Raw genomic sequence first — 23983 nt, forward strand, 5'->3', positions numbered from 1 at the left:
CAGAGCCTGACATGACATGGAGTAAGTCTTCAATAAATGAAAGCATTAACGAGCTGGGAGCATAGAACAATCAACGTCTCAAAGACTCTGAGTAAAGGTCTCAGAGCCTGTGTTACTGGCTAAAAAACTTGTAGTTAGAAGGGGAAAAGGCAAGTCAGCGAGTTCCTCCTGTCAACTCACAAGTGAATCTCTATGCAAACGGCGGTAAGGGGCTCCCCCAGATTTGAAATAAGTGTAATAAGTGAAAGAATGTTGTTTTCTCATCATTAGGTCTTGCTAAATTTAGCTTCATTTTCAGCCCAGAATTGCAACATTTAGGGCCTGAATTAAAGAAAACAGGCATGTCAAATTGTCTTATACACAAGCAAAGACAGCCCCTCTCTGTTCTCTAATAAGCATGGGCTTGTCCCAGGTCATTCTGGCCTGGTGGCTGCTCACGTAAGTTGTGTATATTTTCTTTCCAGAGGATTAAAAGGATTGAGAAACAAGAAAAGTTTTTCTGAGCCTTTAATTAAACTTTAGGATTGGGGTGCCATCTGTCACGCTCATGTCTGGTTCTTATTATTTCTATCTGCAACCAGTCTTGTGACCAGGAAGCAGAGACCTCACTACAGGAAAGTCCTAGAAAACCAGAATTCTCTTGCATTCATCTTGTATCTAATCATCTGAACCCAAGCATTTGCTACAATAAGAAAAGAAAATGTTTGCTTCTTTGGAGGTTCAACTGTCAGCTTTGTAATGAAATCACAGTTTAAATTCAGTCCCCTCTTTTGTTCTCCTATCTGCCTTCTGTGTGTGTGGCTCAATGTTGAGGTATCCTGGTTAAAAGTGCAACTAACTAGAACAATAGATGCAAAAGCCAAGGAACTCTGCTTCCCACCAGGAAAGCGGTCACTGGCAAGCTTGGTGGCAGTCTCTCCCACTTCCCCTTTCCTACCTGTCATCCCCCTGAGCTACTCACCCAGGTAGGTGTACCTCCTGTTCATGATCACTTCATCATTCAGTTTGAAATAGGTGTTGTCCGTGAGGTTCAGCACTTTGACTGTCCCAGACCAATAAAATGAGCCTGGGGCGCCCATCACCACCAGCTCCTACGAAAGAGAAACCCAAAGGTGAAAAGGGAAGGAAACTGAAGAGGGGATAGAGGAGTGTGGTGAGATCCACAATCACAAGGAACTCGTAATAAACTAAAGATGCCCCACCAGAACTTTCTTTATGAGCAACACAAAAAATTCACATTTATATTATTGACAACTGCTAAGATATGGAAGCAACCTAAATGTCTATCAACAGATGAATGGGTAAAGAAGATGTGGTACATACAGACAATGGAATATAGTCATAAAAAAGGACAAAATTTTGCCATTGGTTGCAACAGAGGCCATTATGCTAATGAGATAAGTCTGACAGAGAAAGACATCATTAAGTCTTTCCTTCCCCTATAGGAAATCCTTTCTCTTTTATTATATTTTCTAAAGTATCTACACCATAATAAGAAATAATAAAAATTATTCTTCAAACCAAATCATTGACTTTTCATTCAACAATATTTATTAAGCATCTTTTACTAGGTAAGAAAGCTTATACCAGGTCCAAATATCATTCAAGTCCCTTTCTACAACATTCCCTGGGTAAGACAACATGGAAATGTACAAAATACTTTAGAAAATACTCTGTCCTAAAGGGTTACAATAAAGACAGGTATGGGCCTTCCAGGCTCATGGAGACGCCAGACGCTGCACAGGTCACACCGCTCGTGGCTGACACGCACCCACCCACCCTCTTACACTCTTATGCTTCAGAAACATCATTCCTGGCTGACCCTTCCCTGCAGAGCTGAAGCTGCTGGTTTCCAACGAGTTCTCAGAGGCTAGATCCTGCCCAAAGAGGTCTGAGTTTCTGATGGCAATTCATAAAGTGACACTGAATTCCAAGAGTAAATATCTGAAAAAAGCCAGAGCCATCTAAATAGAACAGCAGAGAGAGGAGGACAGAGAAAGCAGAAAGAAGAGCATGTGTGTGGCAGCAGCAGCAGGACAATATTTTAAGCAACACGTGTTTCGTGGTCAATTTGGGTAACAGCTTTAACAAAGCAGCACGTGAGCATCACTGGAAAGAAGGCCACTAGACTCCAGCCTGAACGGTTTGCTCTTGATAATTCAGGAAGGTGTTGACTAAGAATGACCATTGAGAAGCACTTCATTTTAAGGTTCTAAGATCCTATCTGGGCTACCCTGGTGGCTGAGATGGTAAAGAATCTGCCTGCAATGCGAGAGACCTGGGTTTGATCCCTGGGTCAGGAAGATCCCCTGGAGAAGGGAATGGCAACCCATTCCGGTATTCTTGCATGGGAAATCCCATGGACAGAGGAGCCTGGAGGGCCATTGTCCATGGGGTCACAAAGAGTCGGACACAACTGAGTGACTAACACTTTCACACTTTCACTTTCAGGGTATCTCACTGTTTTATAAAAATATATCACTTTCTGCACTTAGGATACATCTCTAGGAAAACACAAGCAGTGCACTCACTCATTCGTTCATTCTCCTTTTACTTATCTGTTCTCTGTAAGGGACTGCCCAAGTACTAGCAGGGACATGAGAAAGACAAATGATCATCAGAGCAGAGAGACTTTCTCCTTGGCCTTGAGCTCAGGAAGAAATCCGTAATCAGTGCCCAAACACCGGGAGCACAGAGGGTCATAATGAGCAGTATCCCCAGTGCCAGCTGCACACACAGTGTAGAGCTTTCCCCACCGGCAGCCTTTCCTGGACCAAAGCTCTGAGCATCACCAGAGATCTGAAAGGCTCTTCAGGCGCCAGGCAGTGGAGGTGCTGCTTTCTGATAATTCAGATCAATCCAGGGAAAAAGTTAAGAAATGTACATTGAATGTATCACTGCATCCTCTCTCTCAAACATTATAAAGAGGATAAGACAAAGCCATCTCTCCCCTCAAAAACATTTAAAACGAAAAGCATTTGTGTTTTTCCCCCTTTCCTCTTAGTGTTCATGCCCCCCTTCTCCCTGCAGTTCAAATTATTAATAGATAAACTGAGGCCCAGCCTGAGACCCTCAGGGCTGGGGGTAGGAAAAGAGTGTCTCTGTGGGACTCCCTCCTATTTGGCTTTTTCCATCCGCCGTGGGTGCAGCCTGGGCCCTTTTGCCCCTGCCCACAAGTGCCAGGAAAATGTGATCAATGCTTGGCTCCTCACCACCCAGGAAATAGCCAGCACAAATGTAACACACAGAAGTATGCGCTCCTCCAAAAGTCCAAGGTCACCCCTGCCAAAATCCCATCAATAATCAGCACGGGCCTTTCCACAAAGGGCAGAACTTCCCAGGTACCTGGAGCTACCCAAGATTTAAGCTGCGGGCATTTCTCGGTGCCCTGCAGATCGGCACAGGCAGGGAGGCAAAAGAGTCCTCAGGATCTGTGACAAAAGTCTATGTCGAACTAATTTCTACCCAAATGTCCCCAGGTTCTCATGGTGGTGTCCCAACGCTGGCGGGGCTGGGCTGTCTTCTCACACTGCTTAGAAGTATCTATCTCTGTTATCCTAGGCTGCAAAAATAAACATGTTCCTGAAAGTTCTCTTCTTGTCCTCAACGCTGGGCTAAAATTTATGTGTCCACAGCTCAAACAGCTTTGATAACCAGGGTCACTGATCTTCAAGACAAGCAGTCGCCTTGGGCCCAAGAAGTTTGGGACAACAGGGCCATGACCGGAAGGCCACGGAAGCACATCCAGCTTGGGAGGCAGCTGCCCATCCTGTGCAGGGAAGGCCCAGCTCCCAGTGAAGGCAAACCCAAGTGACAAGGTCAGCGGGAGGGCAGGAGAGGGGTGCAGGGCTGCCTGACCCCTTCAACCGCATTTCCTGCCTGGCCTCCAACAGCCGAAGTTCCAGAAACAAGAGAGTCCGCGAGTTCAAAGACCTCCTGTTTAGGGAGTGCAAAAGCCTGGGAACTGAACCAAAGGCCAAGGGCCCCTGTGGCTAGAGATGGCGTGGCCAGGTCAGGACTGAGCCCTCCAGACCCTGCCCGCCTGCAGCGCTCCACACACCAGCGCCACTGCTCCCCAACCACGCTTCCCTTGGGCTCTGGAGCCCAGGGCCTGGGATCCCAACAGGTCCTCTGGTTCCTCTGGGAACCCGGGCTGGCACGGCCCCCTGCTTACCCTCTGCACCCCTGATCTTCCTCCTCTTCACCCCCCAGCCCCAGTGTCCTCATCCTTCTTGACTCTCCAGCTGGAGATACCTGCTCCCCAGGACTCCTCCTCCCCTCTAGCTCCCCACCACCATCTCTGATGAATTCTCATTTCTGCAATGACTTGACTTTCTCTTCCCACTATCTAAAGGAGGTATTCTACACACATACACACATACACACATACACCCAGAGCCCCCCAACCCCAGACCCATGCTAAGCACACCTGTGTGCTGTGCTTAGTCATTCAATTGTGTCTGAGTCTTTGTCACTCCATGGACTGTAGCCCACCAGGTTCCTGTGTCTGTGGAATTCTCCAGGCAAGAATCCTGGAGTGGGTTGCCATGCCCTCCTCCAGGGGGTCATCCCAATCCAGGGATCAAACCCAGGTCTCTTGCACTACAGGAAGATTCTTTATCATCTGAGCCACCAGGGAAGCGTATCTAGTCCCCTCAGAAACATACTAGGATTGGTCACATTGAGGCTACGTTCTAAAAACATTCGTGTGGCCATCCCATGCCATTACCTCACATGGCACATGTCTAAGGCAGACCCCGTGGTTTGCCTCTTCCAGTGGGTTCTTTCTGGGGCAGCCCTCTTTCCACTGGTACCACCATTCCCCAGAATCCTGGCATAAAACCTCCTTCCTCCACCCCACAGTCCTCTGCTTGCCCAGCCCACTGACACTGCCTTCACATTCTCTGACTGCTGTCATCCTTTTGATTCCTGAAGCATCCCCCTCCCCAAGCTGCCCTGTCATTTTGTGGCAGGACCACATCACAGCCTTCAACCTGGCCTCCCTCCAGGCTGCCCCACTTCCAGACTCCTGGGCACAAGACCTGCCCAAACAGCCTTTCTTACAGCACGGCCACCACCGTGTCTGTCACCTGCTTGCAAACTTACAGCAGTTCCCTGTTGCCGACTGGGTTGAGTCGTTCTCACTAGATCTCACTGGAGGAATAACAGCCACAGAAATTGCACCACCTAAATGCTCACTGAGATGGAAGATGGTGACCTTGGCCTACAGCAGGATGGTATTTCAAACCAATGAGGATAAAGAAACTATTTAACAAACCAGTATCAGAACAACCAACCACACACTTAAGAAAACAATGTTCATTTCCCTCACATAATATTTGCAAACATAAATCCAAGATGGATTAAAGATATATTTTTTAATCTATAAAAGTGGCATAACAAACTACAGGTGACCATTTCACACTCCTAAGATGGGGATGACCATCCTAACAGAGAGGTCTAGAATCCAGAAAGAAAAAGATTGTTAGATCTGACCAAAGATGAATGTTCACTGTCTGTAAAGGAACCATGTGTCTGTTAAGTCTCTTCAGCTGAGTCCGACTCTTTGTGACCCCACTGTAGCCCACCAGGCTCCTCTGTCCATAGGATTCTCCAGGCAAGAATACTGGAGTGGGTTGCCTTGCCCTCCTCCAGGGGATCTTCCCAACCCAGGGATCAAACCTGCATCTCTAATATCTCCTGTGTTGGCAGGCAGGTTCTTTACCACTAGCGCTATCTGGGAAGCTGTGATGTGTATTTTACTACCAAAAAAAAAAAAAAGCACGGATACAAGGAGACAAATTCGGGGCCAGTGTATCTCCAGCCAATGACCATGGCTCTTCTGAAGGGTGATGACAGTGGTGATTAAAGCTGTCATATCTGGGATGTACTCTGGAGGTTAAAACAATAAGACTGTGTATGATTAGAAGTAAAGTAAAAAGTACATTTTTTTTTTGGCCTGAGCAGCTAGCTGGATGATGGGGCCACTTACAGAGCCTGGCATAGAACTTTTCCCGTGGCAGACCACCATAAAAACGAGAAATGAGGAGCTGATGTGAAGAGTAGACAGACAGTGGGTGAGAATCACATGAGAAAATAGTCCCCTAAACAGGGGCCACCAGCCAAAGGTCATGGTCCGACAGAACAGATCATAAGAATCCGAAGTCATGGTCCTTCAGAAACTGGGAAAGGGGGTGGTTGGGGCTGTGCAGAAAAACTGAGTCTCTCCTCTAAGGAGAAGGATTGCTAGGAGGTGATGTCTGGATGCTTAATGTAGCCTCACACCTGCTGGCAAGAAGACATAAACTTAACTGGGCGTTGTCTCTCTCCCACCCCCTTGAATCAATTCCTTCCATAGGTCTCAGAGTCAAACTGACTCCTGGAGAAACCGTCCGAACGGGGGTCCAAATGGGCCAGCTCACCCCCTCTGCCCCGTGGCCTCTGGCCAGGAGGTGCCCCCACCAGTGGCAACATCCTTCCCTGGATGTGAGGACCAGAATTCACACAGAGATCAAGGATGGGACCAGGGGGCGCAGGGGGATCAGAAGACTCACCTCAAAGGGCCCCTGAAACCCCCATTAGCCAAGAAATGAACACCCATGAGAGAAGAGGGGCCCAAACAGCAATACCCACCTCGGTGAAGAAGCCCGCTATCCCGGCCTGGCAGGAGCCGTGCTCCTCTCCGTACTTCTTCTTGTACTCTAGAGGGGCGGGGAGGGAGAGAAGCAGACCACAGCCTCGTCAGTGTGTGCCAGGCGTGTGTGGAGCAGCCCGGCGCGCTGGCCACGGCCCCGCGTGCGGCTGTGGGCAGGGCCTAGGGACGCCGTGCAGACTGGGGCGCAGAAGGAAAGTCTCAGGAATCCACCAGACCTCAAAAATCCAGGCTCCGGGGCCATCAGGTAGTGAGGCTGCCAAGTGCCCCGACGGACTTCCTTTGTATGTGGGAAAGGAGGAGTGGCAGCCACCGTAATTAAGTGGGAGGCTGGTGACAATTACTTCATTCAGCCCAGAAAGGATGGGGAGCCCCAGGAGGAAGGAAGAGCTGAAAACATGACCCAGAAACAGAATGATGTGGCCATCGCAGTGTGGAGTCCCCTGGGAGACAACGAAGCCTCCCAAAAAGACACTACTTCCAGCTGGAGGCAACACGCCTTCCCGCCCTCAGAGCCCAGGCGCTGCAGGAAGAGGGCATCCTGCTGGACCGGCCCCAGCGCACGGTGACAGCATCACTCTGAACTCCTCGTGTGGAAGGAAAAGGGGAGACCTCTCCAGGCCAGAAGAAAACACACGAATGGGTTCTCTTCCTCCGCCATTTCCTCAACTCCCAGTACTCCAACCCAACAAACGGGAACTCTGTTGCTACTGTTTCATATTTCCCTTGGCATTTTAAGTTTAGCAGGTTCTGGGCACTGTACCAGCTGTACTCACATATCATTTCATCAATCCCTCATCCCTGGGAACGCATAGGGCCATTTGTAAACAAGTGAAAGCCCCAGAGGCTCAGAGCGGTTAAGTGACTCCTCCGAGGGCACACAGCTAGTAAATGGCAAAGCCAGATTCTACCCAAGTGTGGCAGACTGGGAAATCCCTCATTCTTTCACCTCTGTGACTGATCAAAGGTTTTGCAAAGTGAGTGGTTATACCAAACCCAGAAGGTGACTAGCCATTTGAAATAATGACAGGGGTAAAGACATGGAAATGGAATGATGTCCAGCTTAAGTGATTAATTACCTGTGAAACTGACTTGGCTGGACATAGACTCAGGGCGGCCCCCGGGCACCTTCAGGTCTAAGCTACCCTGTAAAACAACCCAGTGACCCCCTTCCCCATGTCACTCCCTGCCTCCCCAGGCTCCTGACAAGTCTCTGCTTCCATTAAAAGCAATATAGTTCATTCTGAAACACAAAGTAAATAATACAAAGGAACAATGAGGCTGTGATTGCAACACAGTGCCACTTCCTGCGGCCCAGAGTGTGTCCTGGAAGAGAAGCGGGGGACGGGCTCAGGGGAAATACACAGAGTAATTCAGTTTCTAACAACACTCACCGCAGAGCCTGGTAACATTTTCCAGTAAGTGGCCATTAACCAACTGCTAAATTACAACGGAATGTCAATGGAGTTACTCCTCTTCCAGGCGAGGGCTAAATCAGTTCCTTCTGCCTTGTCCTGTTATTACAAAGAGAACTCACAGCCCTGACAGAAAGCAACCCAGTGACGATGCAATGCAACTTCTCAGCAACATCTTGCACCCAGGGCCGGGAGCAAGGCTTGATGCAAAGTCATAAACAGATCCTGCATCAAACTGTATGATGGCAAGAAATCACAGAAATTAATAATAAATCTTATATCAAATAGCACAATGGCAAGAAGGATCGGAATGCCCCAACTGGAACAAACAGTCATATTAAATGTGGAAGGTCTGGCAAAAAGCACATCCACCCACCGACTCTAGGGTTAAACACCCAATCCTAAGTCTTGGACAAATGAAACGTACAAAGGAAATTCACATGAGCCGAAGGAAACTCCGGTGCAGGACACAGGAGTTCAGCCTCATAAATTTAGCACATGAGTAGGAATTATGTAGGAATCTTTCATGCTTTAAAGAAAGAAGTCTCAAGGTCTCTTTTGTGACAGGGGCTCCAAAAACAGACGGAAAAACTTGTCTTTCTCTACATCCCCAAACTCCGCTGGTGAGCTCTGAGCCAGGAGCAGACCCCAGGGTTCCTGAGGTAGACCACAACCATTCTGGGATCTGGGAAGGTCCCAACCCCACCCCAGACCAAAGGCCAGCAGGGGAAGCCCTTTGACCAGCACCCTTGCCTCAGCCAGTATCTTGGCATCATTCAGAGGCCAGCCCGGCTCCCTGAGCTGGGACAGCCTCTTCCAAGGTCTGTGGACCAGAGACACACAGGCAGCAGGCACCATCACACAGGCTCCGATGGTCCTAAAACCCCAGGGTCTATACCTGCCTCCTTGGGATGCTCTAGAGCAAGGAATCAACCACATGGGGCTCCTGACTGGTACCCAAGACTCCTGATGAGAGGACAGGCCATGTTCTGACTGTCCAGAAATGTCTGTACTCTGGTTAACCCCTTCAACCTGGAACAGGATCCAGTCCTATGCTTCCACACTTCAGGGCCCCTCCCTACTGCACCACACTCTTCAGCAGGCAATTGTGGCAACTCCAATCTAGCAAGGCTCCACTGGGATGTGTAGCTGACATTTCACATTTCACAGCTTTCCAGAACCTTCCAAAACCCCTCCTCAAGCTTCTCTGCCCAGGTGACCTTGCAGGTAAAGTGATCCCCTCTCTCCACTTCAAAATGTATTCATCACATAGTTTATTCAACACCAAGACAAGTTCACTGATCTCAGTGCCTCTAATACAGCCCTGTACAAGGTATGGTGTGTGCAGGTGAGGCTTTGCCAAGGAAAGGGGTGGACGCTGTTGTCTGTGCCGACACAAGGCCCTGAGCAGAGACGCAAAGGGCCCAGCACATTCCTCCAGACGCTGAGTACCTGGACTCTCCAATCTGCTCACCTTGGACCTCTGTGCCCTCTGACCTCCCAGCCCTGCCCTCTGACCTCCACCCCAGCCTTGCTTGAAGAGGAGCTGTGTCCTGGGTGCCAGGAACCCTGCTTCTCCAATGGGTGCCGTCACTGACCCGGAGCCCTGAGGATGATGGTGGGAATGACTAGAGCAGGTCAAGGATGCACAGCATGGATTTTTCTGGGCTTTCCAAACCTAGGTTGGTTGATTCTACCTTAGGCAATACCATCTCCCTCTAAGGCTGCAGGAGGAACTGGAAAGAATACTCAGAACCAGCTCTTCAATCCCTGCCTACCCCCTTGGCATGATCCTCCATGCACAGTCCTCAAAGCTCTGAGAACACAGATGGGATGGCCACGCCCAGCACTCCTGCGACAAAGTGCTCTTCTTCTAAAAGTCAAACTCCTGTGAAGAAGTGACGTGAGCAGCCCTTACACAACACTTCAAAGTTATTCCTGACCAACTGAATCTTGAGACTAGCTACCATTGTGCAAACACAGCCACCCAAACCCCAAGTCAAGTTCTGTGCCTGGCCTGCCCCTTTTCAGTAAAAATCAAACACCCACACTGTGCTGGCCTACCAGATATTCAAAAATCCTGATTCAGAAAGAAGTGCTCTAAGAAATTATCTGTCAAGTGAGCAAGGCCACACAACAGATAAACTAGCGCCTCAGGGTGCAGCGGTGGCCCCTGGGGCCTGGGCTCGGGCTACGGGGGCCTTCCCAGCAGGCACTGAGTCCTGGGCCACAGCATGCTCCAGTTGTTTCCACTCTTTTGAGTGTTATTTCCATGAGTTAAGGATACTACTGTTACTTTAACCTGATTCCTTCTGCAAGAAAAAAAAAAAAATATATATATATATAAAATAAGATATGGCATCCAGTTCCATCACTTCATGGCAAATAGATGGGGAAACAATTGAAACAGTGAGAGACTTTATTTTCTTGGGCTTCAAAACCACTGCAGATGGTGACTGCAGCCATGATATTAAAAGATGCTTGCTCCTCGGAAGAAAAGCTATGACCAACCTAGAGAGCATATTAAAAAGCAGAGACGTTACTTTACTGACAAAAGTCCATATAGTCAAAGCTATGATTTTTCCAGTAGTCATATATAGATGTGAGAGTTGGGCCATAAAGAAAGCTGAGCGCCAAAGAATTGATGCTTTTGAACTGTGGTGCTGGAGAAGACTCCTGAGAGTCCCTTGGACTGCAAGGAGATCAAACCAGTCAATCCTAAAGGAAAATCAATCCTGAATACTCACTGGAAGGACTGATGCTGATGCTAAAGCTGAAGCTCCACTACTCTGGCCACCTGATATGAAGAGCTGACTCATTAGAAAGGACCCTGATGCTGGAAAAGATTGAAGGCAGGAAGAAAAGGGGACAAGAGAGGATGAGGTGTTTGGATGGCATCACCGACTCAATGGACATGAGTTTGAGCACATTCTGGGAGTTGGTGATGGACAGGGAAGGCTGGCGTGCTGCAGTCCATGGGGTCGCAAGGAGTCAGACATGACTGAGCAAATGAACTGAATTGATAATATATATAAATATATACAAATACACAATACATAAAAACATATATATAATACATAAATATATATTTTAATATTTTGTATATCTTGTTTATATTATATAATACATTTAAATATTATATATATTATATATATATGTATATATAAAGGGCAGGTTGAAGTTTCTAAACCAGTTCTAAAACATAGGCCTTTCTTAAAAAAAAAAAAAGTATATATATACTTATATATATATGTAGGGCAATCTATCATACCTATATGCTAGAAAGCTTGCTTTTGCTTGTCGACACCTGAGAAGCAGGAGAGCCTCTATGAGAAGGGGTGGGTGTGGAGACAAGGGGCTGCCCCACCACAACACAGCCAGGTCACACAGCCTTGCTCTGTGGATAGGTCAGGAAGTACAGGGTGGAGGGCTGGGACAGGACCGCCAGTCTCCTGCGTTGCCAGGAAGAACTGCCCCTGCACACACAAAGGCAGTGGGCCCCTCAGTCTCCACCCACTCAAGTCTCCAAATGCCCTCAGGACGTGGCCGGGCAGAGAGGACCACAACCTGCCAGTTTCCTTCCTCTCCGCTATAGAACAAAACGTGTGTCCACCTTGAAGCAGCAAAAGAGAATCGGGCTTGGCAGGACAGCAGCACACAGATGCTATTACAAACCTGACTGTTAAACGAGGGGAACTCAATCAGGGAAGCAAGGCATGGTGGCCTAGGCATCCCTCGGAGGAGCTGGGAACAGGCTGGAAAGCTCTTTCTGATGTGGGTGGGTCTGAATTACGTGGCCTGCGTCATACACTTTGATTCAGTAAGATGTATGGCTCCTTCAGCCTAAAAATGGTAGTATTTTCCCTTGGTTGAGCTGCTGGTTTCACTAAACCCTGTCTAAACAGCAGGCAATTCAGAGAGGAAAAAAATACTGGTTTCCAAACGTTCACAACCCACAACTTGATGCATGGAGTTTACACTAATGAATTTAATTCATTCAAGAATTAGCCTGGGTGGGGTCGCTTCCTGCACTCTTCCCAAAACACTGGTGGGATAAAACCAATCCACTGAAAGATCAAGATGCACTATACAGTGTAACATATATTCTTCCTACTGAACTCTTCCTTTTATCCATTCGAGAAAGTTTCATCTTAAAGCAAGTCTTTTTAACACATCAATTTAAAAGCTATCTTTCCATAGTTTCTTAGCTTAGCCATGAAATAAAATACCAGATGGAAAAAACTGCTTCCCACTCTTCATGTCTAAATTTTTGCTCAATTTCTGAGTGAATACTAACCAAATGATAATAAAACAATTTGATTATACAAATGAACTTATACACAAAACAGAAATGGGGCTTCCCAACGGCTCAGTGGGGAAAGAATCCACCTGCAATGAAGGAGACGCTAGAGACACAGGTCTGATACCTGGGTGGGGAAGATCCCCTGGAGGACAAAATGCAACCCACCCCAGTATTCTTGCCTGAAAAATGCCACAGTCAGAGAAGCCTAGCAGGCTACATACATACAGAGAAGCCTAGCAGGATCCATACAGTCCATAGGGTCGCAGAGAGTTGGGCATGACTAAGACATCACCAGATGGTCAACACCGAAATCAGGCTGAATATATTCTTTGCAGCCAAAGATAGAGAAGTTCTATACAGTCAGCAAAAACAAGACCAGGAGGTGACTGTGGCTCAGATCATGAACTCCTTATTGCCAAATTCAAACTTAAATTGAAGAAAGTAGGGAAAACCACTAGACCATTCGGGTAGGACCTAAACCAAATCCCTTACGATTATACAGTGAAAGTGACACATAGCTTCAAGGCATTAGATCTGATAGACAGGGTGCCTGAAACTATGGACAGAGGTTCATGATATTCTAGGAAGCAGTGATCAAGACCAAGAAAAAGAATGCAAACAAGCAAAATGGTTGTCTGAGGAGGCCTTATAAATAGCAGTGAAAAGAAGAGAAGCAAAAGGCAAAGGAGAAAAGGAAAGATATATCCATCTAAATGCAGAGTTCCAAAGAATAGCAAGGAGAGATAAGAAAGCCTTCCTCAGTGATAAATGCAAAGAAGTAGAAGAAAACAACAGAATGGGAAAGACTAGAGATCTCTTCATGAAAATTAGAGATGCCAAGGGAACATTTCATGCAAAGATGGGCACAACAAAGGACAGAACTGGTATGGACCTAACAGAAGCAGAAGATATGGAGAAGAGGTGGCAAGAATACACAGAAGAAGTGTACAAAAAAAGACCTTCACAACCCAGATCACCACGATGGTATGATCACTCACCTAGAGCTAGACATCCTGGAATGTGAAGTCAAGTGGGCCTTAGGAAGCATCACTACAGACAAAGCTAGTGGAGTTAATGGAATTCCAGTTGAGCTATTTCAAATCCTGAAAGATGATGCTGTGGAAAGTACTACACTCAATATGTCAGAGAATCTAGAAAACTCAGTAGTGGCCACAGGACTGAAAAGGTCAGTTTTCATTCCAATCCCAAAGAAAGGCAATGCCAAAGAATGCTCGAACTACTGCACAATTGCACTCATCTCACACGCTAGTAAAGTAATGCTCAAAATTCTCCAAGCCAGGCTTCAACAGCATGTGAACCATGAACTTCCAGATGTTAAAGCTGGATTTAGAAAAGCCAGAGGAACCAGAGACCAAATTGCCAACATCCACTGGATCATCGAAAAAGCAAGAGAGTTCCAGAAAAACATCTACTTCTACTTTATTGCCTATGCTAAAGCCTTTGACTGTGTGGATCACAACAAACTGTGGGAAATTCTTAAAGTGATGGGAATAACAGATCACCAGACCTGCCTCCTGAGAAATCTGTATTCAGGTCAGGAAGCAACAGTTAGAACTGGACATGGAACAACAGACTGGTTCCAAATAGGAAAAGGAGTATGTCAAGGCTGTATGTTGTCACCCTGCTTATTTAATTTATGCAGAGTGCATCATGAGAAATGCTGGACTGGATGAAGCACAAGCTGGAATCAAGATTGCCAGGAGAAATATCAATAACTTCAGATATGCAGATGATACCACCCTTATGGCAGAAAGCGAAGAAGAACTAAAGAGTCTCTTGATGAAATTGAAAGAGGAGAGTGAAAAAGTTGGCTTAAAACTCAACATTCATAAAACTAAGATCATGGCATCTGGTCCCATTACTTTATGGCAAATAGATGGGGAAACAATGGAAATAACGACAGACTTTATTTGGAGGGGCTCCAAAATCACTGCAGATGGTGACTGCAGCCATGAAATTAAAAGATGCTTGCTCCTTGGAAGGAAAGTTATGACCAACCTAGACAGCATATTCAAAAGCAGAGACATTACTTTGCCAACAAAGGTCCATCTAGTCAAAGCTATGGTTTTTCCAGTAGTCATGTATGGATGTGAGAGTTGAACTATAAAGAAAGCTGAGAGCCGAAAAATTGATGTTTTTGAACTGTGATGTTGGAGAAGACTCTTGAGAGTCCCTTGGACTGCAAGGAGATCCAACCAGACCATCCTAACGGAGATCAGTCCTAAATATTCATTGGAAGGACTGATGTTGCAACTGAAACGCCAGTACTCTGGCCACCTGATGCGAGGAGCTGACTCATTTGAAAAGACCCTGATGCTAGGAAAGACTGAAGGTGGGAGGAGAAGGGGATGACAGAGGATGAGAGAGTTGGATGGCATCACCAACTCAATCGACATGAGTTTGGGTAAACTCCGGAACAGGGAAGCCTGGTGTGCCACAGTCGATGGGGTCACAAAGAGTTGGACACGACTGAGCAACTGAACTGAACTGAAGCAACTAAGCACGCACAAAACAGAAATACAGAAATAGACTTACAGACATAGAAACCAAACTACAGCTACCTAAGGGGAAGGGGGGAAGCCTAAATTAGGAGTTTAGTATTAACACATACATATTACTTATTATCGGAAAAGGCGATGGCACCCCACTCCAGCACTCTTGCCTGGAAAATCCCATGGACGGAGGAGCCTGTCAGGCTGCAATCCATGGGGTCGCTAAGAGTCGGACACGACTGAGCGACTTCACTTTCACTTTCACTACTTATTATACATACATATATATATATATATATATATATACACACACACATATACCATACATAAAATAGATAAGAAGCAACAAGGACCTACTATACAAACAAGGAACTATACTCAATGTTTTGTAGTAATCTTTAAGGGAAGAAACCAAAAAGCCTCAGTTTTCTTGTCTGTACAATGGACATAAGAATAGTTACTCCCCTATGATGTGATTATCCAGTAAAATCATAAATGTTAAGTACCAAGCAGAATACCTGGAACCCAGAAAGCGTCTGCTTGAAAAATATTTGGTAACTCTAAATCTGTCAGTGTCTCTAAAAGGAATAAAGCTGAAGATATCCATCACATAGATAAGCAATATTAGAAGAGGAGATTCATAACATTTGAATATCTATAAGGAAACGGTTAGATGACAGAGTTTAAGCGGTCAACAATTCCACACAATGTATGGAAACATGTTTGAAGTGTAGAATATTTTTGTGCCCAAAATAAGAATTCTTCACACAAAAGGAAAAGCTTGATGGGGCTCCTTGAGCCCAAGAGTCACTGCAAGAGATCTGGCCCCTCGTCTGGCTCTAGCTGTCCCCTCTGGTCACCCTCCAGCTTCCCCTCGAAGGGTCCTTCTCTGCATTAACGGCCCTTAATATGGGGCTGCATGTGCTTTTTTTTAATTTGCTGTATTTACTTAAATGAGATAATGTTTATTAAAGCTCTTTGGAAACCATAAAATCCTATGTAAATGTAGAGCTCTTTATTTAATAAAAATGTATGGGTCTTGTTCTTGAATTTTTAAATGGATTAACTTAGCCTTTTATGGTTCTCCTCAAAACAAAAACACAACAAAACAAAACCTCAACTGCTTTTCATTTGTAAATGGACCTTGATTGATTTGTATCCCCTGTGGAGCCACAGGCCACAACATTAGAAGAAGAATCTTCGCATCTAAATAGGGGATCTATTTATTTCCTTCTCTATAAATGATCTCTGTCGTGAGAGATGCAGAAGAAATTAGGAATTAAAGGCCTGGCCACCCCCTGATACAAAGAAAATGGTACAGAAATCTTGGGAATCCATGGGACCATTTTAAGGGACAGTAAAATTAGACAGATTAAGACCCCAATCATTCCAAACTTGAGAACATTTAAATATGGCGTAATTTAAATTTTACATCCTCTACATAAAAGAGGAGCGCTTACCAAGCAAATAAATTTTGCAAATAGGATTTTCAAAGATATTTTAAAAAATATAATATTTTCAAGGAATCCTAAAATCTTTTTAGCAATACCCAGCTTTCTACCCTCCATTATTCATTAAAGCAGGATCGCTGGATATCTTCTGTGAAGACGAAAGGAGACAAAAATAGTACTTAAAAAGTTAATTAGAAAATTCCCTTTTACTGAATGATCACTGTGAGCTAAAAACTGTGTTCAGTTCAGTTCAGTCGCTCAGTCGTGTCCGACTCTTTGCGACCCCATGAACCGCAGCACGCCAGGCCCCCCTGTCCATCACCAACTCCCAGAGTTTACCCAAACTCATGTGCATTGAGTTGGTGATGCCATCTAACCATCTCATCCTCTGTCGTCCCCTTCTCCTCCTGCCTTCAATCTTTCCCAACATCAGGGTCTTTTCAAATGAGTCAGCTCTTCACATCAGGTGGCCAAAATATTGGAGTTTCAGCTTCAACATCCATCAGTCCTTCCAATGAACACCTAGGACTGATCTCCTTTAGAATAGACTGATTGGATCTCCTTGCAGTCCAAGGTAGTCTCAAGAGTCTTCTCCAACACCACAGTTCAAAAGCATCAATTCTTCTGTGCTCAGCTTTCTTTATAGTCCAACTCTCACATCCATACATGACTACTGGAAAAACCATAGCCTTGTTAGGCATATTATATACTTCAAATATCTCTTTTTTATTTTTTTTTGGCCACACCGTGCAGCTTGTGGGATCTTAGTTACCAGACCAGATAACCACAGAGAAAGCAGAGTTCTAACCACTGGACTGCCAGGGAAATCCCAAATACCTCTTGTGTGTGTGTGTGTGTGTGTGCGTGTGCGTGTGTGCGTGTGTGTGTGTGTGTGTGTTAGTAATAGGGATTAATCTCTCCATTTTACAGAGGAGGACACTGAGGTTCAGGGAGGGCGGGGGGTGGCGTGGTCTACCCAAAGTCACCCAATCAGAAAGTAGGAGCTATGGGTTCAGTCGTAGGAATGAGTGAGTGGTAAAGTCAGATTCTGAAACTAGATCTAATATACAGTGGTACCCAACTGCATTCATCAGTGTTTGACTTGGAATATGTTTTGTTAAGTTAGGTGAGCTGCTCCCAGATTATTTCATATCAGTGAGAATAAAATGATAACTTGTTTACACACCTCTCCTGCCAAGCTCTGGCTTCTTGCCTCCATGGACTCGAGGGCAAAGGATGAAAGAAATCCCTGCACTTGATTTTATCAATGCACTGACTTCACTCTGGGGGGTACTAAAATCCCATGACTCAGTTAACACTAATGTTTTAGTGTGTGCCCTGTAATTTACAAAGAGTTGTCCCTGTCTGTCATCCCACTAAACTTCTCATTTTCTCACACATGTTGATAAAACCAAACCCCATATGGTAGTAATGATGTTCTCATACCAAATGAACGGTTTGACTTAGGGATATGCCCCATCCACATTTTTTGCGTCCTAAATTCATTTTTGTTTCCAATTCTCTCTACATTTCCTGGTTCCAAACAGAATATTCTGATAGCATTTCCCACCTAATGAGAAACAGGAAGCACCTGAAGAGCCAGGAGAAAAACGAATCTGTGCCAAACCAAAGACCAACTTTTTAAGAATTAAAATGTTTGAGACATTGTAGACAGGTGCCCACATTCTTAGAGGCTCTCCAAATTAAATCAGCCTTCTGACCTTCTGGAGAGAACACAGCTGACCCTCACCGAGACCCACAGTCGGGCCATGATTAGAGAACAGTGTGCAGTCTTTCTGAACACTTCCCCCTGCATTTTCGCAGGGGCTTCCCACAATAACCCTCAGAGGTAAATGCAATGGAGGCATTACCGCGTCCATTCCCATCGAGGGTCCCCCTAGAGTGTGAGGCCACAGAGGCAGAAGCCTGGGAGATGGCGCCACGCCCAGCCCCACCCTTGGGTCTTTCCACTCTTCTGCCCTGCCCAGCACCCACCATTCCTCTTTTCCATGGGCCCCAACAGGCTGCCAACTCTAGGCAGGGCTCTGTCTTTTTGGTTGCAAAATGAAATAATCCTGCCTTAATGCAACCTTGAACGTGGATGCAGCCTGGGCCCTTGGAGAGAGGTCCCTAGCCATCTACACGGGCACAGAATAGTCTCCTCACTCAGCTCTGCCACTTTGGAGACATCATGTTCCAACTCTGTTTTCCCCTATAGATGGGGAACTTCTTGGGTTTTATCCATCAGGTACTTATCACAGGGCATAAAAGGTATTCGGTACTTAATAAAACTGCGTGGACTCTATCCCTGGTAGAAAAATTAGTCATCCTACAGTAATTAACAAATGCTTGCTTGGCAGATAGTATATTAGCAAACTGTTGTAGCTGTTGTTCAGTCATTCAGTCATGTCCGCCTCTTTGTAACCCTCCAGCGGGCCAGGCTTTCCTGTCCTTCACTACCTCACAGAGTTTGCTCAAACTCATGTCCATGAGCCAGTGATGCCATCCAACCATCTCATCCTCTGTTTCCCTCTTCTCCTCTGCCCTCTATCTTTCCCAGCATCAGGGTCTTTTCCAATGAGTTGGCTCTTCACATCAGGTGGCCAAAGTACTGGAGCTTCAGCTTTAGTTATCGGTCTTTCCATTAGCAGATATGTTATATTAGCATATATGTGCTTAGTACATACAATCTTCCCTCAGTATCCATGAGGGACTGGTTCCAGAACCCATGCAGATACCACCAACAGAAGGTGCTCAAGTCCCGTCTATAAAATGGCACAGCACAGCTGGCCCCTCGCAGCCCTGGGTGCAGAGGGTCAACTGTAGTCCTTACTACCTACCTACCTACCTACCCTCCTATCTGTCTGTCTAATCTGCGTATGCCAGCCATTGCTCTAAGACCTTGTGAGCTTTAACTTAATCCTCTCCACAGCCTCATGAGGTAGGTTAAGCACACGAGGCTGTCACTCATCTGAAGTCATGGCATTCGTGAGCGGCAGAGCCAGGACTGGGGCTCTGGGCCCAGAGTCTTGTGCTCTTAGCCACTACACTGCTTGGCCCCCTCCTTGTGCAGCATGTAATGAAAACTGGGCCTGAGCAAGCCACCCCACATCTCTGGGCATCAGTAAAGACAAAGAGGCCAGGCTGGGTGATATCTGAAAGGTTCTGTCAAACTCCAAAATACTTCCCTTGCACTTCACCACCACATGATCCCCTACCTGGAAAAGACAGCTCGCATTACTTGAGTTTTTCCACATTAAGAGAAAATGATGGTTGCCTTAAGTTTAGACCACAAAACAGGGAGATGGAGATCCCAAAGCTGGCGCACAGGCAAGGGCCCTAAGTGTGGCCTGCAACCGCACACCTGCCAGTCCCTCTTCAAGAGAAATCTGAGCATCTGCCACCCCTCACCTCTTACAGGACCAAAAACTACAGAGACGTTCTGTTCAGTCCCCCACTGTTCTAAGGGGCTGCTTGAACCCCAGTGGTCCCCACCTGGTTCCATCCCATACTCCCCCCTCTGGGCACTGAAAGACTCAGGATCCTGATGTGTGTGAGCCCAGTGGGGGAAGAAGCTCGGGCAGAGGGCATGACCACTTTGCTACTTCCCTTGCTGGTTCCAGCTGGTCGTCATTAAGTCAAGGATCAAGCACAGAAAAGAGTGATTCTGGAGACTGGAGCCCATCACTCAGCCACTGTTGCACAAGGAATGTGGGTTCCTGAGACGAGCCTGTGCCAGTCAACCATCGACGTGCAAAAACCAGGAAATCTCCTTACAAACAATGACAAGCATTTATTTCTCACAAGCACATCTACAGGTCTGCTAGGGTTTGGATTACTTGGCTGGCCTCTGGCTGCATGTCTGGGGTTCAGTCTGTTACACATGTCTCCCTTCTGGGACCAGTGAATGATGGAGAACATGTTCAGGGTGATGGTCTGAAGTACCTGGAGGGGTGGGTGGAAATACATGAGGCCTTTTTAGGCCTGGGCTTGGAGCTCACACTCTTCTGTGAATGACGGACACGTGCAGCAGACGTGACACCCTGCCACCTGGCCCCATCCCGCACTCCTCGGCTCACACAGGCTTTCATGCTCCTGCCAAGGTCAGCCCAGAGCCTCCCGCAAAGGAGACAGGCAGGTGCTCTTGAGAACACCGACACCCAAAACATTCATGTTCCCCTCCCCTGGTGACTGGACCCTTGGGACAGTTCAGTCACCCTCTCTTCTTTTGAGAGGGTTAATCACTGGCTCCTATTTAAAGCTCATTTAAACCAGAAACACCAAAACACAAACAGAAATCCCCCCACCCTCCAACCTCTGGGGGACAAAATGATTTGCTGAGGTCAGACAGATGCAAAACTCAAAACCCAGGTCTATGCACCATTTGCTGTTTGAGTGACCTTTGGCAATTAAATGCATCCTCACTGGTACCAGGAGAAAGGCAACACAGAAGCCCACTCACAGGAGCCCCCCAGGCCCCCTCAACACTTCTATCACACGGCCTGACTTCCACCTGCCAGCCAGCACCCACATCTCTCTGCCTGGGGACTTGCCCTGCCCACATACGTGGCAGGGCAGGATGCCCAGTGGATACAGACCCAGCTCCTCCTCCCTCAGGCAGGAGAATTGGGAAGTGTGTGTCCTGCACTGGCCCTGAGATTGCATCCCAGTGGCCCAGCCTGGTAACTCATGGGCAACTTCCACACATGTGCTGCTTTCCCCGTTCTCACTTTCCTGCTCCCCACTGGTGTTCTGGAATAACTTTCAAAAGCAACTAACCCAAGTGAAGAAAGATACCAAGTTTGCATGAAATGAGAGAATATATAAAAGTGCCCAGGCCAACCACATTCTACTATTGACTCACCCACACCAACTGCCAGATAACAGATGCTCTGAAAGAGTGAGCCACGGCAGCTACATGCATACATGGACATGCGACCCCAGCTCCCTCGCCTAAGGGCTGTCCTCCTGCTTTCTGACACCCGTGGGGGTGTACAGAGGAGTCGCCAGGGGTGGCAACGTGGCCCTATTTCACAACATACCTTCTGGGAAAACCAGAGTCCTGGTTCTATTGCATAACTAGCTGACTTCAATCCCCACCACCTCCATCAGTCCTACCAACTCTCTCACTATTCCCCAAACTTACGAGGTACCCAGTCGGCAACAATCTGGGGCGGTCAGGACACAGTCCTGGCCCCTTATCTATATCTGACCTATCCCTCCCTCTCTTGACTGATCACATCATCATCCATTTTGCAGGTGAGGTTTCCCTTATGACTGTGGCAGTTCTGAGATAAACAGGGCCAGAGTTCAGCTGCCTGGCATGTTTCTGCCAGAGCTGATCAGATGCTCACGTGGGATCAAAGAAAGGGTCCCCCTCGCGGAGCAGAGGGTCCGTGCCTCCTGCAGGGACCCGGCCTTTCCCAGGGCCCCTCTTCAATGGCCACAAAATTGGAAACATGGGAAAAGCCACGGAGGCCCAGGGGAAAGGTGGCCACGGGCTAGTGGAGATTTCTGTCCAAACAAATAAATTAGGGAGGGAATTAAAACATAAACAGCCAAGCACTTAGCTCACTTAAAATTAGGCTAAGAAAACCCTGAGAGCACAAGTTATAAAACTGCAGTAAGTGACACTGAATCCTTAAAGCTCAAATTCAGCTGAGCTAAGTCATGATGTTCAATGGTCCCAAGCCCAGGCATTAGAAATTTCTAAGCAGGGAGGCTGAGAAAACATTTTCCTTCCCAGACTCTAAGCACCCCTTGGTGAGGAGCTCTCAAGACCACGCTGAGGGTGCACCCAACTCTCCGGCATCTGCAGGGTGCGTGCACTGCATGAGAATGAAAACCAGACTTGAGATGTGACAGTGACTTAACCCTGGGCCTTCTCTTCCCTCTGTCTCAGGGCAACTGTCCACGGGTGTGGCCAGGAGCTACCTCAGGAGTCTTATGACCATCTGGGAGCTGCACGGGACTATGGAGACCATCTGAGCCAATCTCTGAATTTTCAGGGGAAGGAAACAGGCCCAGAGAGGGAAAGCAAGTTTCCCAAGGCTGCACACCATCTGGCAGTGTCAGGAAACCGAGAGGCTGGTGAATTTCAGTCTGAGACTTCATAAAGCTTGGGGAGTACCATGGGCTCTGTGGCACAGATGGGCAAGGCTGGGAAAGGCCTGGAAATGCTGTCCCTTCCCACCTTCCTCACTACCTGATCCTCAGACACCAAAGGGCCACCCGGCGACACGGTGCAGCCCTCCTGTTGGAGTGTGGAAAGCAGCGAGGAGTGTTTGGATGGTGGTATGGAAATGGGTGGGGGTTGTCTGAGATGTGATATGGGTTGGGGGCAAGGGAGGATCAACCGGCACTCACCTTCATAGCAAGGGATCAGCGTCCTGCCTTTGGCCTGGAGGTTGGACGGGATGATGTAACAGAAGCCGTGGGGCAGGATGTGGTCTGTTTCATAGTAAATGTTCTTCCAGCGGTGGGCACAGGCCTACGGGACAGAGAGAGGTTCAGAGCAGGACAGTCAGGCCAGGAGGTCACAAAGCAGAGCCCAGCAGTACCAGGCAGTTCTGTGGGAGCAGAGCGGCACAGACTGGCTGGGAAGCCACATTCTCTCCCACCCAGCCCCGGCGCCATGCTAGGCATCAGCAGACCGTGGGAGCTTGGTCGGGGGTGCCCCTGGGAGGCAGCAGACAATCAACAAACATATAAACAAACAAGGAGCATAACAAATGCTGGGGAGAAAGGACACAGGGTGATGGGCTAAGGATCTAGCAGTAGGGAGGACGGTTTTCACCTGGAGGCCAGGGGCGGTCGAAAGGATGAGAAAGAGCCAAACACCCTGGGCACAGAGGGAATATCAGGGGCAATGGAGAAGAAGGCTTGCAGAGCCAAGAGAAAGAAAGGCGGCCTGTGGGGCTGCTCTGGGGCAAGCTAAGGTCAGAGAGAGGACAGGGGCAGTCCCCGGGGATCTTGCAGACCTCCAGGATGACTGTGACTTTAGTGGATGTGCCAATGGAGGGTCTTACACAGGTGAGTGGTGTGGTCTAACTCACAACTTGGAAAGATAATTGGGCTGCCAAGTGGTGACTGTAGGTAGGTGAGGGTAGAGGTGAGCATCCAGGTGAGAGATGCTGCTGCCTGGACCAGGATGGGGGCAGTGGAGAGCGGAGAAGGGGGTGACCTCAGGATGCAGAGGTGGAGCTAACGGGCCTGAGGACCAAAGGACATGCTGAGAAAAAGCTAGAGACAAGAGGTGTTGCTCTGCCCACAACAGACCCTGATCTTCACGGCACCACCTGCTTGCCCACTCGAGCAGTCGCTGGCCTCCATCAAACTTGAGGCCCTTCAGAGTCACCTGGAAGTCTCACTAAATCACACAGCACTAGGCCCCACCCTGAGAGCTGGCTTGGCCAATCTGCAGGACCCTGAGAATCTGCATTTTAAACAAGCTCCCGAGTGAGCCGAGGCCACTGATCTCTGGAGCACCTTCAGAAGTTCGTTGTCAGGTTCAGGGCAAAGAATTCGGTTGAACCGTAAGAAACTGCTGACGTGTAACTGTTTTATATCATTAATCAGAAGTAAAGGTTTGTTGATGGTCTTTTGAAGTGAATTTACATACATAAAAACGCAAAAATCTCAAGTGTACT

General features: G+C 47.3%; 1 protein-coding gene across 1 annotated transcript in view; it reads right to left on the minus strand.

Annotated features, from left to right (window-relative positions):
- ITGA9 (integrin subunit alpha 9) overlaps positions 1-23983 on the minus strand; it is a 363244-nt gene that overhangs the window by 308524 nt on the left and 30737 nt on the right. Inside the window, exons 4-6 of the mRNA XM_027523417.1 lie at positions 22701-22824; positions 6634-6701; positions 962-1091 (exon numbers count right to left, since the gene is read on the minus strand). Coding sequence (XP_027379218.1) covers positions 962-1091; positions 6634-6701; positions 22701-22824 — 322 coding nt within the window. The remainder of the gene's footprint in view (positions 1-961; positions 1092-6633; positions 6702-22700; positions 22825-23983) is intronic.

Source organism: Bos indicus x Bos taurus, chromosome 22 (assembly GCF_003369695.1).
Source record: "Bos indicus x Bos taurus breed Angus x Brahman F1 hybrid chromosome 22, Bos_hybrid_MaternalHap_v2.0, whole genome shotgun sequence".
Lineage (NCBI taxonomy): Eukaryota > Metazoa > Chordata > Mammalia > Artiodactyla > Bovidae > Bos > Bos indicus x Bos taurus.